An 18796-nucleotide genomic window follows, 5' to 3' on the forward strand; every position below is an offset into this window, starting at 1 on the left:
AGTGGAGGCTCACAGGACACTTAACTCGTCCCACAGTATTATCTACACCCGTCTGTTGTATGGTTTGACAGAGGACGAAATAACTAATATCTATCGGATCAGGGCGTTACTGCTGTTCATAGAGTTATGAAAAAGGAAGCTGCCGATTTGGTGCCCACTTGCACATTATTCCTGACTTTCGATTGGTTAACGCCTCCTACCAAGATAAAGGCAGGCTATGAAGTCATCTCTGTGCGCCCTTACATTCCCAGTCTGTTATGGTGTTATAAATGCTACCAGTTCAATCGTACCAACACTTCATGTAAAAACGCAGCCAAATGTGTCACTTGTAGCAGGGATGCACACGAAGGCGCCTGTCCACCTCCTTCCCCCCGCTGCGTTAATTGTCATGGAGACCATGCTGCTTCTTCTCGTTCTTGTCCTGTCTATCAAGACAAGCAGGCTGTTCAGGAGATAAGGGTGAAGGAGAAGGTACCTTTTCCTGTTGCCTGGAAACCGTTGGTGAGCCATAAACAGACTCCCTTCGTTTGGAAGCAGCAGCACCATGTTAGCCTCTCCCCATCTTATGAAAAACGTGGCTATGCAAACTTGTGACTTACAGTTCAGTTCAATGGTGGCAAAGGCAGCCTTCAAGCTGACACTCCGTCTCCCACTTCCCAGGCTATAGATTCTGCTACCCGTTCTTCGCCCTCACTGGCGAAGATGTTTGCAACACAGCCAGTGAACTGTCAATTCAAAAAGGAATATTCACAGAAAGATTTCTTGTGTATGTAGAGTTTGCAGCCATCTGGCTCTTCTGCCATCACCAAAAGTCAAAACAATCACCCTAAGGCAAACAGTCTTCCCGCCACTACGACTCATCGACCCTCTTGGACTCGACAGTCCCTTCCAACTGACTGACACTGGGGAAGCTCCATTGATCCCCCTGAGTTGATGGATGAAGAACCTCCACATGTGGATTCCAGTGGCCGTCCTCCCTCGACAGCTCGCCCCTAAGCAGCCATCGAGGTGACTGTTTCTTCTTCATTCTCCGGTGTTCCTAAATTTTATGGCCCTTTTACAGTGGAATGTCCGTGGCCTTTGGTCTAACGGGGCAGACCTCCAGCTGCTCCTGTGATCACAATGTCCGCTTGTAGTCTGTCTCCAAGAAACCAAGCTATGTCCTCAAGACCATTTTCCTCTTTTTCCATTTTACTTTGTTAACAGATGGACATTCCACTTACGGCAGGGATTCCTGCTCATGGTGGGGTCATGCTACTTCTACGAGATGATGATTGTCATCGTCCTATCGCCTTGCACACCCACCTGCAAGCAGTTGCTGCCTGTGTTTTCCTTTCCGAATTTACCTTTTCCCTCTGCACCATTTATATCCCTTTGTCTTCTGCTGTTACTAGGGCGGACCTGATGCAGCTTGTTCCTCAGCTTCCTCCACCCTTTCTGCTCCTCGGTGACACCAATGCTCATCATCCTCTTTGGGGCTCGCCTGTTGCCTGCTCGAGAGGTTCTCTTTTGGCGGATCTTCTTAATTATCTTAAATCTCGTGTGGTGAAGCCACGTTTCTCTGATTCCGTGCACACTTATCCCACATAGATTTCTCGATCTGCTGTGCTCAGTTCACTCGACGTCTCGAATGGTGTGCTCTTTCCGATACTTATTCGAGTGATCATTTCTCTTGTGTGACTCGCCTGTACAATCATACCCCGCCACAGCAGCCCGCTCATTGCAAATTCTCTCTTGCTGACTGGAGGCTATATTCCTCCTTGGCAGTCTTTGACAACCGGCTGTTTCCCAGCTGCGATGATCAGGTCGAGCACCTCGTGGACGTTATTGTCTCGGCTGCTGAATCCCCTATCCCTCATACCACTACTTCTCCCCATCAGGTCCCGGTCCCTTGGTGGACTGTGGAGTGCGGCAATGCGATTCATGCCCGACGACAAGCGCTTAGTGTCTTTCACCGTCATTCTAAGTTATCGAACTGCATCCGCTACAAGCAACTACATGCGCAATGCCGTCACACTATTAAGGAAAGCAAGAAAGCGTGCTGGATCTCCTTCACCAGCTCGTTCAATAGATTTACTCCGTCCTCTCTCGTTTGGGGTGGCCTGTGCCGGCTTTCCGGGACTACCACCCACTCCCTGATTTCTGGTCTGACTGTGGCGGGAAACGTCATAGTCGACCCTGTCGATGTTTCCAACGCTTTGGCTCGCTACTTTGCGGAGGTTTCAATCTCCACTCACTACCATCCTGCCTTCCTTCCTTGGAAACAGGCGGAGGAGGCTCATGAAATCTCTTTTCTCTCTTTGAATCGAGAATGCTACAATACTCTTTTCACTATGAGGGGGCTCGAGTGTGCTCTCTCCTCATCCTGAGCTTCTGCTCCTGGGCCTGATACAATCCACGTCCTCGTGCTGCATAATTTTCCTCCTGTGGGAAAACGCTTTCTCCTCGATACGTACAACCATATTTGGACTGACGATGTATTTACCACGCTTTGGGGTGAAGCTACTTTTGTTCCCCTACCTAAGCCTTGTAAAGATAAATCTCTGACTTCCAGCTATCGCCCAATTTCCCTTACCAGCAGCGTTTGTGAGGTGATGGAACACGTGGTCAATGATCGATTCGTGTGGTGGCTGGAGTCACACCATCTTCTCACTAATGTTCAGTCTGGTTTTCCAAAAACGCCGCTCTGCGGTTGATCATCTCGTCACCCTGTCAATAATTTTCTGCAGAAGCAACAAACAGTGGCCGTTTTCTTTGATTTGGAGAAAGCCTATGATACCTGTTGACGGACAGACATTCTACATACTATGCACACATGGGGCCTCCTCGGTCGTCTTTCCAATTTCATCCGGGAATTTTTAATGGACAGAGTTATCCAGGTACGTGTGTGTTCCTCCTTATCCCACACCTTTTCCCAGGAGAACGGGGTGCCTCAGGGCTCTGTACTGAGTGTCGTCCTCTACACCATAGCCATCAACCCCATTATGGACTGCTTTCCAGCTGGCATTTCCGGCTCTCTTTTCCTTGACGACTTTGTTATTTATTGCAGCTCTCAGCGGACGTGTTTCCTGCAACGCTGTCTTCAGCATTGTCTGGACCATCTCTATTCATGGAGTGTCACAAATGATTTCCGCTTTTCTGTTACCAAATCTGTTTGCATCAATTTCTGGCGGTACAAGGTGTTTCTTCCTCTGTCCTTGAGACTGGGCCAAAATGCTCTCCCATTCGTGGATGCAACGAAGTTATTAGGGCTTACGTTCGATAGGAAACTCAGTTGGTCTCCCCACGTGTCCTACCAGGCTGCACTCTGCACTCGGTCCCTCAGTGTCCTTCGTGTATTGAGTGGTACCTGTGGGGGGCGGGGGTTTGACCAGACTGTCCTCTTCAGCCTATATCGATCTCTTGTCCGCTCAAAGTTGGATTATTTGTCAACTCCTCTGCACGGCCTTCTATCTTACGCCGTCTAAATACAATACACCATTTGGGGATTCGTCTGGCCACTGGTGCCTTCTGTATTAGCCCTGTTGAGTGTCTCTACACAGAAGCCGGTGAACTACCACTGTCGTACCGGCGCGACATCCTACTCAGTAGGTATGCATGTCAGCTTTCTTCCATGCCGGGCCACTCCACCTTTGACACTTTCTTTTATGACATTCTTGACTGCCAGTACGAGATGTACATTTCTTCTCTGCGTCCTCCCGGTGTCCACTTTCATCACCTGCTTCAGCAGCTGCGGTTCACACTTCCTGCCATTTTCTGAATGGGGGAGAGCCCTTCACCTTGGCTTCAGTCACAGGTTTGTGTTCTTTTTGACCTCAGCTCATTCCCAAAGGATTCAACTCCCGAGCTGACCTATTGCTGCAACTTTCTGGAACTTCACTCACAACTTGCTGATAACCTATTTTTGTACACTGATGGTTCGAAGTCTGCCCATGGCGTTGGCTGTGCTTTTGTCGTTGGGGCTGGTAAGTTTCAATACCAGCTTCTCGACCAGTGCACAATTTTTACAGCAGAGCTTTTGCCCTCTATCAGGCTGTTCACTATGTCCGTAGGCACCAGCTCACTCACTGTGTGATCTGCTGTGACTCCCTCAGTGCCCTTCAGGGTCTAGATGATCCTGATCCAGTCCACCCCATCGTTCGATGGATCTAGGATTGCCTCCATTTGTTCCTGGATGGGGGAGCCCAAGTGATGCTCATGTGGGTTCCTGGCCAAGTTGGTTTCCCTGGGAATAACGCTGCTGATGCTGCAGCCAAGGCCGCCGTCTGTCTTGGTCGGCCCACCTCTTAGTCTGTTCCCTCACAAGATATTTTTACTTTTCACTATCAGCGTATCACGTCACTTTGGCATGACCATTCATGGGAACAAACTCAGAGAAGCGAAACCTCTCCCAACAGCCTGGTCGACTAGCTCCCAGCCGTCTCGCCGTTAGGAAGTAATGTTAGCTCAGTTGCGAATAGGGCACTGCTGCTTTAGTCACCGCCACTTGTTGAGTGACGACCCTGCACCTAGCTGTCCTTTCTATAGCCAGCCATTAACGGTCAGATATTTCCTGATCCTCTGCCCCTATTTTAGCCACTTACGCTGCCACCCGCTTTGCCGGACATTTTAGCAGATGGCATGCGAGCTGTGGCTCGCATTTTAAGTTTTTTAAAAGTAGTAATATGGCACAAGAGATTTGATTTCTACCTGCTGACTCTGGTTTCTTGTCGACATCTTTTAGATACTCTTCCGTAACGTCTTGATGTTTTAGATTTGTTTTTCCTTCCTTTTTGTATTGAACCTCGCAATGGTTTTTTCCCCTTGTGGTCCCAGCATTCTCTGGTTCTTTACTGGGCGCTTATGACCTTAGATGTTTTGCGCCCTAAAACCCCACAGACAGAAAAAAAAAAAAGAAAGAAAATGCCGCTGACATTTGAGAGACAGCTACTATGTTATCAGTGCCAGAAATGCGCCTTAAGTCCGTAGTGGGGTATAAACTGCAGATGATTGTACTGGTGGGAACAGTTCATGCTGTAATGCATAGAGCATTGGTTTGTGATCCATGTGGGTTGTGAATGTCCTTACTTCTATTTGCGGACAGAAGTATTTGACTGCCTCTTATACAGCTGAGATTTCACAGTTGCACTCCACTTACACTGATACGAAAACTTGTGGGGAAAAATATGGGACCATTGTGGGAGTACTGTGCTGATTTGCTGGCTTGCATAAACAGCTGTTCAAATCCTCTTGTAGTACCAGTGCACGGGGTGTCAGCAGTAAAATTTTAGCATGCATAAAAAATGCCGTAACTCATCAATTACCATCAGCTGTGGTATTTTTAGGATTGCTTCTACCTTTTGTCAGCGGAAGCAAGCCTGTAAATGAAATTTGGTGGCCTATGAACGTCATCTGTCAGCGCGCGCGCGCACACACACACACACACACACACACACACACACACACACACACACACACACACACACGGCCACATTCAACACAGTGCTAAAGTGTTTGAGGCACTTTAATACTTAATGTAGTTCCGTAATCTAAACATCATAAATTTACTTTTAAAAAGTTTGAATTGAATGATTATATCAGTGTCTTAGGAATGTCCTCTCCTGTCACAGGTATCTGCGTATATGCTTTGGCGTAGTCAAATATACTAAATACTGTCACACCCTGTCGCATGTAATTGTAATTGTGTTACAGTGGTACAGGATAGCAGTCAGGCACGGTTTGTGCATTGAGTGTGCAGTAGTTGTTGCTTGGGTACCAGGGTGCTCCTTTCTTCGGGAGAAGATGATGTGCAGACAACCACAGGCTATTTGATGGCCGGATTTGCCTTCTTTAAGCATCGCGTGGAATTTCACTTTAGTGATGGCCAAACGATTAAGTGCCAGTCTGCTGGGCTACAAGACACTGGTGCACCATATGTGGTTTCTATGTGGTGCAGTGTGTTGTGCACCATGTGTGTAGATGCTCCTGATTGTGCAGCGTACTACTCATCACATGTCTGTATTAGCGTGGCTCTATGCACCAATGTGTCGCGGTGAAAACCTGCTTCCGTCATTCTGATAATGTTGTCAACCTGCATGATGTTGGCTACATCTGGTAAAATATGATGATGGGCTGGAAGATCAGCTTCTATTATCGGCTCTGTAACGTCGGCAATGGTAAAGTCCCACTTAAACAGGTGGTGCAGCCCCAAATTTAAGTCTGTCCACTGTGTTCCATCCTAAACAGATGAGTTGTTCACGGCAGGTAAACAGAATGCTGTCTGTGGTCCACAGTGATGGACTGAAGTTCTTTGCAGGATGCTTGAGTCTGAACTGGTGTTCATCAGATACTTCTGATCGGATCTCCTATCACTAACAAACAGGAGCCGTGACTCTGTTGGGCAGTCGATTACACCTACTACCAGCTGCCACTGGCATTTGGGTACGAACATAGTGTTGTACATTCATGTGCATGTTAGCTGAACCTATGGTGGTACCAGCATACAGGATGTTCCATGTTTGACAACAAAGCATTTGTTGGTGATTGGCTTCTGTACCTTCAGTGATTACACTCTCTACCTTTCCTGAGACAGTAGTGCACCGATCTGTGTATGTAGCATGTCTACTTTCACTTTCAGCCTGTTGAAATTTGTGCACACAACTGTTGGTGCCACTGTCATACTACTGCCTGGCACTGTCATACTACTGCCTGGCACTGTCCCTGCATTAACCTGTGCAGGTGCAACGGCCTCTTGAATCTGATCTACGAGCTCTGCCATGGCATCCAGTGATATTTTTTCCGCAACACCTTGATCACGTTGACATGTGGTGGCAGTCGACTGCTCCATAGGGTGCCTCGTAGGTGGTCAGGGTCAGTAAGTGTATCAGCTTTGCTTTGCAAATGATGCAGATATTGCAATGACTTAAAATCACTGATGTCTTCTTCCATTAGTACCTGTCTGATTCACTCTTCATGTGATTTAGTGGCTCTCCAGATTAATTCCAGTTTAAGCTTTTCGTAGGGATTTTCGTGTGGCGCCACAGTGATCGCGGCTTGTACCTCTACAGCGTAGCAGTGGTCAAGTTGGCTCACGATGAGGGCGAATTTTGTCAAGCTGGGTGTAACTAACTAAAATTGGCTTTGGCATAAGCAAACCATAGGATCAGGTTGTTGGCCAGAATGGATGTAAATGGACTGTTAGTCTGGACACTGTTGGCGTCTCTCTCTCTCTCTCTCTCTCTCTCTCTCTCTCACACACACACACACACACACACACACACACACACACACAGAACATTTCACCCCTGAACACACAACGTCGCCGATTGGTGTGAACTTCGTAGCTTACAATTACAAACTCAATTAAGAAAATTTAAAAAGGAATCATAATAAGTATGAAATAATGTATATGCAACAGATAAAATTATAAAATACCAAATTAACGACAAAGTAGTAGAAACAGTTGAGGTAAAACGACGACTTGAAGCACTGTACAAGTAGTAAACACAAGAGTAAAAATGGCCTGGAGTGGTTTTGGTAAACTAAATAAATGTTTTGAAAAGTATACGGGTGATTTTGAAGTGAAAATTATTCAGTGTACTTTTGTTACCAGTTTTGACTTTATATATGCACGTACAATCAAAAAAACTACTCAAAAACTGGGAGCAGCTCAACAAGCAATGAAGAGATGCCTGTTTGAAATAACTAGGAGAAACAGGAAAGCAAACAAAAATGTTGTGGAATAAAGGGCATGGAAGACATAACTATGTAATGAAAAGGAAATGGAATCTTGGAGTCAGCCTAATGGGTTCCAAGCGAAGTAAAATATGGATTAATGGCCTATGGAAGGTGGGCAGATAATACTAGTAAACATTTAAGGATGCAGAGGTGGCATTTATCCAGCAGTGCGTTTCAAATGGCTGATGATGATCGGCTACATTGTGTTAACTTCGCTTATTATAAATTTATTGCTGTCCTTAAGGATCTAGAGGATTCCCACAGATTGTATTTGTTGTAGGGCTCCAAATGCAAATTTTACAGTATTTTAACTCCTTAAGTCCCAAAACAGTGCTCCTAATGAACATATTACAACAGTAAATGCTCCATAAATAAGTCCGTATGAATTCCTGCATCTACCTATTCTTTTAGATTAGAGTCTGGCATTAGAAGTACCCCAGCTTGAACAACTAAACCTAAAGAAAAATGATCTTAAAATATGGAAATGTTTTTCCATCATCCATCAATGTGCATGATTGTGATACTAATAAGGTGACTTCCATTTTCTTCTTCTACCAGATTGATTGTAAATAGTTGCATAATTTTACAGAAAAGAACTGCATTTGTATAACAGACAGATATCGAAAGACAATATTATAAATATAGGATAAATTGCTACTTGGCATGTAGTGTAGATGTTGAGTCGCAGACAGGTACTACAGAAAGGCTGTTAAACAAGTAAGCTTTAAACTCTATTCACCAGCAGTGGCAAGAGAACAAACACATCAAAAAGGTATTACATAAGCATGTTTTTGGAGCCAGTGGTTTTACATAAGCATGTTTTTGGAGCCAGTGGTTCCTTCTTCTGGCAGAAGGGTTGAAGTGGAAGGAAGATGGCTGAAGGAAAAGGAATGGTGAGGTTTAGGAAAAGGTGTAGAGTTTGGAAAAGTCACCCAGAACCCTGGGTCAGAGGAGACTTGCCAGACAGAATGAGAAGGAAAGATTGACTGTTGGGTACTGTCCCCAACAGTCAGTCTTTCCATCTCATCCCGTCTGGTAAATCTCCTCTGACCCGTGGTCCTGGGGGATGTCCTAACTCTACCCGTTTTCCTAAACCTCACTAGTCCTTTCCCTTCACCATTCTTCCTTCTCCTTCAACCCCGCTGCCTGAAGAAAGAGCCACTGTCTCTGAAAGCTTGTACGAGGTTCATTCAAGTTCTAAGGCCTCCGATTTTTTTTTCTAATTAACTACTCACCCGAAATCGATGAAACTGGCGTTACTTCTCGACGTAATCGCCCTGCAGACGTACACATTTTTCACAGCGCTGATGCCATGATTCCATGGCAGCGGCGAAGGCTTCTTTAGGAGTCTGTTTTGACCACTGGAAAATCGCTGAGGCAATAGCAGCACGGCTGGTGAATGTGCGGCCACGGAGAGTGTCTTTCATTGTTGGAAAAAACCAAAAGTCACTAGGAGCCAGGTCAGGTGAGTAGGGAGCATGAGGAATCACTTCAAAGTTGTTATCACGAAGAAACTGTTGCGTAACGTTAGCTCGATGTGCGGGTGCGTTGTATTGGTGAAACAGCACACGCGCAGCCCTTCCCGGACGTTTTTGTTGCAGTGCAGGAAGGAATTTGTTCTTCAAAACATTTTCGTAGGATGCACCTGTTATCGTAGTGCCCTTTGGAACGCAGTGGGTAAGGATTACGCCCTCGCTGTCCCAGAACATGGACACCATCATTTTTTCAGCACTGGCGGTTACCCGAAATTTTTTTGGTGGCGGTGAATCTGTGTGCTTCCATTGAGCTGACTGGTGCGTTGTTTCTGGATTGAAAAATGGCATCCACTCCCATCCATTGTCACAACCGACGAAAAGAAAGTCCCATTCATGCTGTCGTTGCGCGTCAACATTGCTTGGTAACATGCCACACGGGCAGCCGTGTGGTTGTCCGTCAGCATTCGTGGCACCCACCTGGATGACACTTTTCGCATTTTCAGGTCGTCATGCAGGATTGTGTGCACAGAACCCACAGAAATGCTAACTCTGGAGGCGACGTGTTCAACAGTCATTCGGCGATCCCCCAAAACAATTCTCTCCACTTTCTTGATCATGTCGTCAGACCGGCTTGTGCGAGCCCGAGGTTTGTTTCAGTTTGTTGTCACACGATGTTCTGCCTTCATTAAACTGTCGCACCCACGATCGCGCTTTCGACACATCCATAACTCCATCACAACATGTCTCCTTCAACTGTCGATGAATTTCAATTGGTTTCACACCACGCAAATTCAATGATTGCACGCTGTTCAAGTAAGGAAAACGTCGCCATTTTAAGTATTTAAAACCGTTCTCATTCTTGCCGCTGGCGGTAAAATTCCATCTGCCGTACGGTGCTGCCATCTCTGGGACGTATTGACAATGAACGCGGCCTCATTTTAAAACAATGCGCATGTTTCTCTCTCTTTCCAGTCCGGAGAAAAAAAATCAGAGGCCTTAGAACTTGAATGCACCTCATATATGTAATACCTTTTTGATTGTGTGTTCTCCTGCCACCACTTGGTGACTAGATTTTTTATCCATCCAATTACACTGGGTTTTCAAAAGTTGATTATTTTCATTGATATCACTGTTTCTGCTCTCTCTGGGTGCCGAGGCCAGACTGCGAGCAGCTGTGTATGATGGAAGCAACAGTCTGGATGGTAAGGAGGAGGCTGGGGCCAGGAGGGGAAGGGATAGTGGGTTAGGGTTGGAGGAAGGTAAAGCGCTGTTTATGGAAGCATACAGCAGTGAGCTGGGGGCAGGGTAGGGCAGCTAGTTGCATTCATGAGGTTAGATGGAGGCAGAGGGAGGAGGGAAGAGGGAGCGGAAAAGGAAAGACGTAAGAAGGCAGTATATTGCTGCAGTGGGAACAGGGAAGGGGATGATGGACAGTGACTAACGAAGTTTGAGCCCAGGGGGTACAGGGAGATGGAATGTATTGCAGGGAGAGTTATTGCCTGTGCAGTTCAGAAAAACTGGTGCTTGTAGGAAGGATCCAACAATACTTGTGTTCAGATAGGCTCGAGATTTCCCGATACACCAAAGCACTTGGTATAGTATTTATCTTGCTCAAACATTCACATGACATTTTACTTGCTGCACTAGTGCAAGGCATAGTCAAAAAACTACGAACTAGCCACTACAACATTCTAATTCTCCCCTTTAAAAGTTACAATTTTGTGAAGCACAGGAGAAAATAGCATTAAATTCCATCAACTTTTGTTGTATTTTAGCAGGTTTGCAATAAAAGTTATCATAGATCTATGGATACCGTATACATACATTTATGCTGCTTTTTAAGTAAAGATAACATTCAAAGGCGAAAATGTTGTTTCTCAAAATCCATTACTTGATTCTGAACTCCTGTCAGTATTTTATTTGGTTCTAAGAAACAGTAAAGATTTATCTTGCGGGTTGCAAAAATGACACTTGGTTGCTGTTCACTTATAATACTGGGTAAAATGTTACCAGATTTAGAACAAGATGGTAATATTCAGATGAAACGAGAAGAAAATTAATCCAGAATTAAATGTCTGATAAACAAAAATTCACACTAAGATGGCAGCAGCTGATATCACAAGAACAATTAAAGAGGAAAGACCTCTTGTGGAGATCATACAGACAGATCGCATTAGATCTTGGGATGAGCATAGATTGGAGAATCAATTTGTACCTTTGAATGTACAACCTGATTGTAAAGGAACATCTAGTTGGATTTCATTTGACAATTTGGCTATAAAATTAATCAGTGTATCAATCATAAGTCATTTACAAGTTCCACAGGAGAAAGCGAATATTATCAGGTTGATTTTAACTCCCTCCATTATTGGATGTAGCATTTCAGTATTGTCATATTTGCAATTAGTACATGATCCTTTTTGTTTCTGTATTTGTGGTCTGATTATTTTCTGAAAATGTATTAATATTTTTGCAGCTGTTAGTTATAAGAACTTAACAATGTTGTGAAAAGGATAGTTGCTGCCAGAGACAGTGGTCACGTATGTGTGAGTTGTATCTCTCCCCCCCTCTCCCCCCTCTCCCCCCCTCTCCCCCCCTCTCCCCCCCTCTCCCCCCCTCTCCCCCCCTCTCCCCCCTCTCCCCCCCTCTCCCCCCCTCTCCCCCCCTCTCCCCCCCTCTCCCCCCCTCTCCCCCCCTCTCCCCCCCTCTCCCCCCCTCTTCTTTTTAATAATATACAAAGGCGTTATTGGTGGAAAGCATATTTGGTGACAGTCTTTTTGTTGTGCTTATCTGCGACTCAGCTTCTCCGCTATATGGTGAATAGCAACTATCCTTTTCACAATATTGTTACATTCCACCCTGGATTTTCCATTGTTATATATAAGAATCCATACTTAAAGTGGTTACAGTAGAGACTTGACTATCCGTGTTTATCTCTTAGTAGTCCATGCTATCCAACCTACTTAATTAATTTTGTAGTAATACTTCTCTGTGATAAAATGAGGATTAATATATTGTGCATACTGTACTTTTCCAAAGGTTTAGCAAGTGGCTGCTGGCTTCAATGCTGTGTAGCCTTTCAAAATTTTGTGATTCTAACACATCTGGAGTCATAATTATAAGCTATATAGTGTATTGTTAATATCGAATAAATTACTGGAACCACTCTTAAACAAACAAAACTTAAAAGGGCCTCATCCAGTGCTCATGAACAACAGTAAATACAAATAGAGAGCATCTCCGTTGGCAACGCTGTTTTCTTTGTTTCCTCGGTTGCATATCAGACGTCCAGAGTGCATGCATTGTTAAATTGTTGTTTTGTGCAGTAAAATGTGTGATAAACAGAAAAAAACTTGTAGTGACTATGGATCAGAAATTATGTGCTGTAATTTGATTGGTTTCTGGGGTAACAGCAAAAACTAGAATTAGGGGTAGGAAACTGGAGACTGGAAGAAAAAATGGAGCAACAGTTGAAAAGTGGTGTGCTTCCCAAGCTAGTAAAAATGGAACAAAAGTAAGGAAAACAGTGTTGACAGGTGAGCATGAAAATCTAAGAGGGAAAAGTTCGACTGTCCATGGGCCAGTATTGCAGGAAAAAGCATTGCAATTTTAGTTGCAAATAGAAACGGAGAAACAGAGATTCAGAATTTATTTCCCGTGATGGATGGTTGGATTGGTGGAAAAAAAGATTCTGTATTTGCCAGATTACCATTAGCGGAGAGGCTTTATCTACTGACAAAGAGGCTGTGTCACTGTTGAAAGACTATCTTTTGATGCTAGTTGACAAGCAGGGATTTTCTGGTGGACAGTTGTACAAATATGACGAGAGTGGTTTAACTTAAAAGGTGCTTTCTGGAAAATACCTCCTTCAAAAAAGAAAACTGCAACACCCTGGTAAAAACAAAAAGTGAGGCATGAGTTAACTTTGTTGGCTTGCAGTAACTACAAGTTTAAGCTTATATTAGTAGAGAAATCTTAGAAACCTAGAATTTTCAAAGACCTGAAAAATCTGGAATCACTGTCCATACAGTACTCTCATCAGAAGAAAGCAATGATGATGAATTCAGAAATCTTTAAAATATGGTTCCAAAAGGAATTCGTGCCAACTGTAGAGAACATCTCACCAAGGAAAGCTTTGCTGCTTTTTGATAACACACCTTCACATCCTGCCAGTGACAAACTCACAGGTGGAGATATCAGAGCATTATCTTTACCACCAAATATGACCACTCATCACCCGATGGACCAAGGGGTCCTTGAAATGCTAAAGAAGAAATATCATCACCTTCTTCTCAGTTGATATCAGTGATTCATAATAATGAAGGCTCTGTGTAACCATTGTGGAGAGAGTTGACTTGCTAGATCTCATGAGATGGTTAGCCGAAGCATAGGAAGAGATTCCAAACATATTGCTTGTAAGGTCTTGGAAAATTCTTTTATACCATGAAGGTGACATTTTAACTTTGAATTCATGTGTGAAACTGAAGTCAAAAATTGAAATGATGATATTGTTTTGTCGCTCGAGGATTTACTGGGCTGTGAAGGTGTTAGTTCAGAGGACATCACAGCATGGATGGCAAATGATGAAGTTGATGAATTAACTGGCAACAGTATTGTCAAAATGGTGATGCAGCAGGAAGTAACAGAAGAGGATGAGGCAGACTTAGATGACAGGAGAAATCCCACCTGACATTTGGAAGGGTTCAGGTTGTTTGAGGCAGTTCTGCATTACATTATTGAGCAGGAGAAAGCATTTGCCAGCTGATATCATATGTTTGGTGAAGGATACTGCAGCACAGAAGATGGGTAAAGGGTGTAAACAGTCATCTGTTAAACACTTTTTTAAAACCTCAAACCTGTTAAGTTTTATCTTTTTTGTTGGACCACACACACCTCTAGCCCATCTTCCACTTACGCCACAGCATCGATGTGCACGGCTCGACTGACTTGTGCTGTTAGAGCATCACTTGGAAGATGGAATGGCACGCCGTGGTCTTCAGCAATGAAAGCAGATTCTGCCTGCAAACAAATGATAATCATTTATGCAAATAAGGTAGACCTAGTGAGCATTCGTCCAAGACACACTGGCCCCACCCCAGGCCTTATAGTCTCGGTTGTGGTAAGCTACAACTCTTGTTAACCTTTTGTGTTTCTGGAGGGAACGATAACCAGCACTAAGTTCGTGCAGAATGTTGTTAGACCCATCCTTTTGATGTTCCTGCAACTGGAAAGTGATGTGTTGTTCCAACAGGATAATGCTTGCCCACACAGTGGCCTTGAAACTCAACATGCTCTGCAAGACATGCAGCAACTTTCCTGGCCAGCACATTCTTCAGACTTGTCTCCAATTGAGCACTTGTGGGATATGATGGGACGAGAAGTGACTCGTATGTCTCGTCAACTAACAGCTCTTACGAAACGACCTGCACATGTCGAGCAGGGGTGGAATAATGTTATTCCAGCACAGTATTCACCATCTGTATGATCGACTGGATGCCAGGGCTGCTACATCATGTACAACAGCAGTGTTTCAGTGTGAACCGATACCTGGTACCTCTGAACCGCTTGTGCTATTGATCTGTAAATTTAGTCATTTCATGTACTCCATCTGCGCTGTTGCAACAGTAAATCGTTAGTGAATTGGAAACCTCTAAAGTATGTACTAACCCCCCCCCCCCCCCCTCCCAAGCAGTGTATTAGGTAGGAAGTCAGAAAGTGTAATAAAATTGGGCTTTGGATAAAAAAAAAATTGTTTTTTGAATGATACGGCTGGGTAGGAAGAGAAAATTTGTTGAACTCTGGTCTATCCAGCTTTTTTGTTATCCAGCTTGACCTTCCGCCACATTAGACCAGATAGTCAAGACCCTACCGTACTTTTAAAACATTGACAGCTGATCAGTAGCTCAGTGAGAATAACTAGTTTCCTCTTTCCACGTTCTCCAAATTTTTCACAAACTACTACTTTTTACCTCCCACTTTTATGTCTCATGTTCTCCCCCCCCCCCCCCCCCTCTCTCTCTCTCTCTCTCTCTCTCTCACACACACACACACACACACACACACACACACACACACACACACAAACCCCTTGCCCATCCCTCACTGAACCTCCTCATGTCCATTCTAATTCACCACTCTACTCAGAATCTGGATTGCTATAATGCAATGTTCTGTAGTGAAAATATTTTTTGGAAGAAATCTGAAAATATAGAACAAATTCTTTAAATGCCAGATTATCTTGTAGTCTTACTTAAGTTTCTCTCATAGGTACACCAATGGAAGTACTGATATGCTGAATGAAGGTGCCTTATCAGAGATTCTGGAGAATCTGCTAAATAGAAGATCCATCCATTGTGATAATACTGCTGAAGTAATGTAAGCTGTTAGCAGGAAATAGTGTTTCTTTGACTGAAGTGACTGATTATTTTAGATAGAGCTTGAAATATCATAGATATTTTTTTGTGAAAGATGTAAGATAATGTGTTTAGAAGACTCGTCAATCATCGATTCACACACTGAAAGTGTTTTGTGTAATAATGTTTGTTGCACACATTGGTATCAGCTGACAAAATGTTTTCTGTGATAGGCATTGGTATACAGTTGTATATGGAAATGCCAAAAGCTCACGAAACAAAAATTTTATGGAATTATGACTTTGTAATTATTTAGGATCTTTGTGCTATATTTGTATTATAAATATTTGTGGTTCAGTAATAAGAAAACAGTGGCACTCGCTGTGGTGTCAAGATAAATTAATTGTATTTGATTATTCTATCTCACAATTTCTTGACTTAACTATACCAATAGATTTCAAACTTTGCACAGTGTCTTTCTAGTTTTTTCCCCTTGATTTGTGGCTGATAAAGTACCTGACAGAATTCTTTCCTTGAAGGCACTGATAATGGCAGTGTTGGCTAAAATGTTAATAATGATGAAACCCACATTAGATCAGCCATTAATGTTGGGATATTGATTGTCGGAATGTTTATTTAAATTTACTTACCCATAAATGTAATAATGTTCATAAAGCTGTTTTCATATGGATGGGTTGAAAATGAAAAAAAAGCAAATAAAGACAACTGGAAAGCTGCACTTCCTTGCTGAATGAAACGCTGTGCTGACAGCATAGTAAATTACCATGCATTTGGGACGAAGACTGAGAAATGTTAGGAAGTGATAATGTATTAACAAATTTTTAGTAGCCTAACAATTTGAAACAATGAAGCACTTCCTTATTTTTCCATTAAGTGCCACTTTTGCCATTCACTGTTGTAATATCTCTTGTATCCTGTGTAAGGAGATAAGTGTTAATATCTTGTTATTACTTTACTTTCCATCAGAAGTGGACTTCAAATGTATTTTGGTTAAGTTGTTGGTTTTTACTATACTGAATATGATACTACAATCATATTTATTGTTATATCTATTAAAGAAATGAAAACATTAACTGTGTTCAAAACAATTTTAATTGCCTGCTCTGCTACTGTTATTTGAAATGAAAAATTGTGTGATTATTGACACATTCCTTTGAGCTGATAAGAGTTTAATGTATATTACCATATATACCCGTTCTACTGTCAGCAGCTTATAGGGTTTATTTATGGACAGATATGTGATGTTGCGAGCCTTTACCAATTCATTAGACAAAAAATTGCAGGCAACTGGTATATTTTGTGATCCGTCAAAGACATTTGACTGTGTAAATCACAATATCGTTTTAAGTAAATTAGAATATTATGGTGTAACAGGAAATTCTGCAAAGTGGTTCAAATCTTATATCTCTGGTGGGAAACAAAGGGTGTTGTTAGGAAAGAGACATGTATTAAGCTATCAGGCATCATCCAACTGGGAACTAATAATATATGGGGTCCCCACAAGGTTCCTTTCTAGGCCCCCCTTACTTTTTCTTGTGTATATCAATGACCTTTCATCAGTAACATTACCAGATGACAAGGTAGTTTTGTTTGCCGATGATGCAAACATTGCAATAAATAGCAAATCAAGTGTAGTTTTAGAAAGATTAGCTAATTAAATACTTGTGGACATTAATCACTGGCTCCTAGCCAATTCTTTGCCACTAAACTTTGAAAAAACACACTACATGCAGTTCTGAACTTGTAAGGGGTGCCCCACGAGTATGTGCCTAAAATACGATGACAAGCAGATAGAAGTAGTGGACAGTGTTAAATTCTTGGGATTACAACGTGATAATAAATTCAACTGGGAGGAACACACCACAGAACTGCTGAAGCGTCCTAACAAATCTCTATTTGCAATGTGAATTGCGTCAGACATAGGGGACTTTAAAAATGAAAAAGCTGTTGTACTATGCTTACTTTCATTCCATAATGTCATATGGTATTTTCTGGGGTAATTCATCAAGCCAAGCTAAAGTTTTCTGGGCACAAAAACGTGCAGTAAGAGTTATATGTGGTGTGAACTCAAGAACATCCTGCAGAAGCCTGTTTAGGGAACTAGGGATACTAACTACTGCTTCTCAATATATTTATTCCTTAATGAACTTTGTCATTAAAAATATATCACTTTTTCAAACCAACACTCAATTCATGGAATCAATACTAGAAATGAGAATAATCTTCACAAGGATTTAAAGTCACTTAACTCTTGTACAAAAAGGTGTGCATTATTCAGGAACACACATTTTCAATAAATTGCCAGCAGCCATAAAAAGCTTAACAACCAATGAAATTCAGTTTAAGAGAGAAGCCTAAAGGATTTATTGGTGGCCAACTCCTTCTACTCCATTGATGAATTCCTCAGTAGAACCAACTGATTTGTGTGTGTGTGTGTGTGTGTGTGTGTGTGTGTGTGTGTGTGTGCGTGTGTGTAAGTACAATCTAACTTCTGCACCATTTCAGTGTAGTAATTTGTTCATTGTAAATAAGTATTATAGTAATTCTATTACATGTTTATTACCTTATAAATAAAAAAAAACTTTTTTTAATTTTAAATTCAGTGCATTAGTGTTTGTAAAATGATTCATTCATATTGTGTTCATAAAAAAAAAAGACGATCATTCCACTTGGGACCTGTGGAATGGTACATTAGCTTATTTATTTGATTTGCAAATATTTGTCATGTATTATTGTTTTTCTGACATGTTCTACATCCTGGAGGACCTCCTCACTACGGGTCAATTGGAATGTAAGCAAATCTAATCTAATCTAATCATGAGATTATTCTTCACAACCTCAATTTTCGTCAGTTGCGTTTCATATAACATTATGGGTTAAAATTAGATGATTTGTTCAATAGGGCCATAGCTGATGCTCCATGTGTAGCATTCACCAACTTACCCAATGTTCTTTTCCTACTGACCTGACACTGCCTTAAATATGAATCTTCCTTCATTTCACTTTTCATGAACGTTATAGGTAAAACAGAAAATGAACAGTGTCAGCATAGTTTATTTCTCGTATTGTTTTCTTTCCTGCTAGGGTTTTTGTTACTTCATTTTAGACCACAGAAAATATATGGTAAGAAATTGTGTGGAGGCCTTTGAGACTGTAATCCTGCACACGGTAGTGCCACTGTATGCTCCTAAAATTTGAAGGCACTCTGTTTATAACCCTCAACACTGTGCT

At 42.5% G+C, this 18796-nt stretch overlaps 1 protein-coding gene across 3 annotated transcripts in view; it reads left to right on the forward strand.

Annotated features, from left to right (window-relative positions):
* Positions 1 to 16290, forward strand: part of LOC126191171 (uncharacterized) — a 101159-nt gene extending 84869 nt beyond the window's left edge. For all 3 annotated transcript variants that reach the window (XM_049931945.1, XM_049931948.1, XM_049931946.1), the window contains one exon: positions 15459 to 16290. In XM_049931945.1, coding sequence (XP_049787902.1) covers positions 15459 to 15479 — 21 coding nt within the window. In that variant the 3' untranslated portion in view covers positions 15480 to 16290. The remainder of the gene's footprint in view (positions 1 to 15458) is intronic.
* Positions 16291 to 18796: the final 2506 nt, after the last annotated feature.

Source organism: Schistocerca cancellata, chromosome 6 (assembly GCF_023864275.1).
Source record: "Schistocerca cancellata isolate TAMUIC-IGC-003103 chromosome 6, iqSchCanc2.1, whole genome shotgun sequence".
In the NCBI taxonomy this organism is placed as follows: domain Eukaryota; kingdom Metazoa; phylum Arthropoda; class Insecta; order Orthoptera; family Acrididae; genus Schistocerca; species Schistocerca cancellata.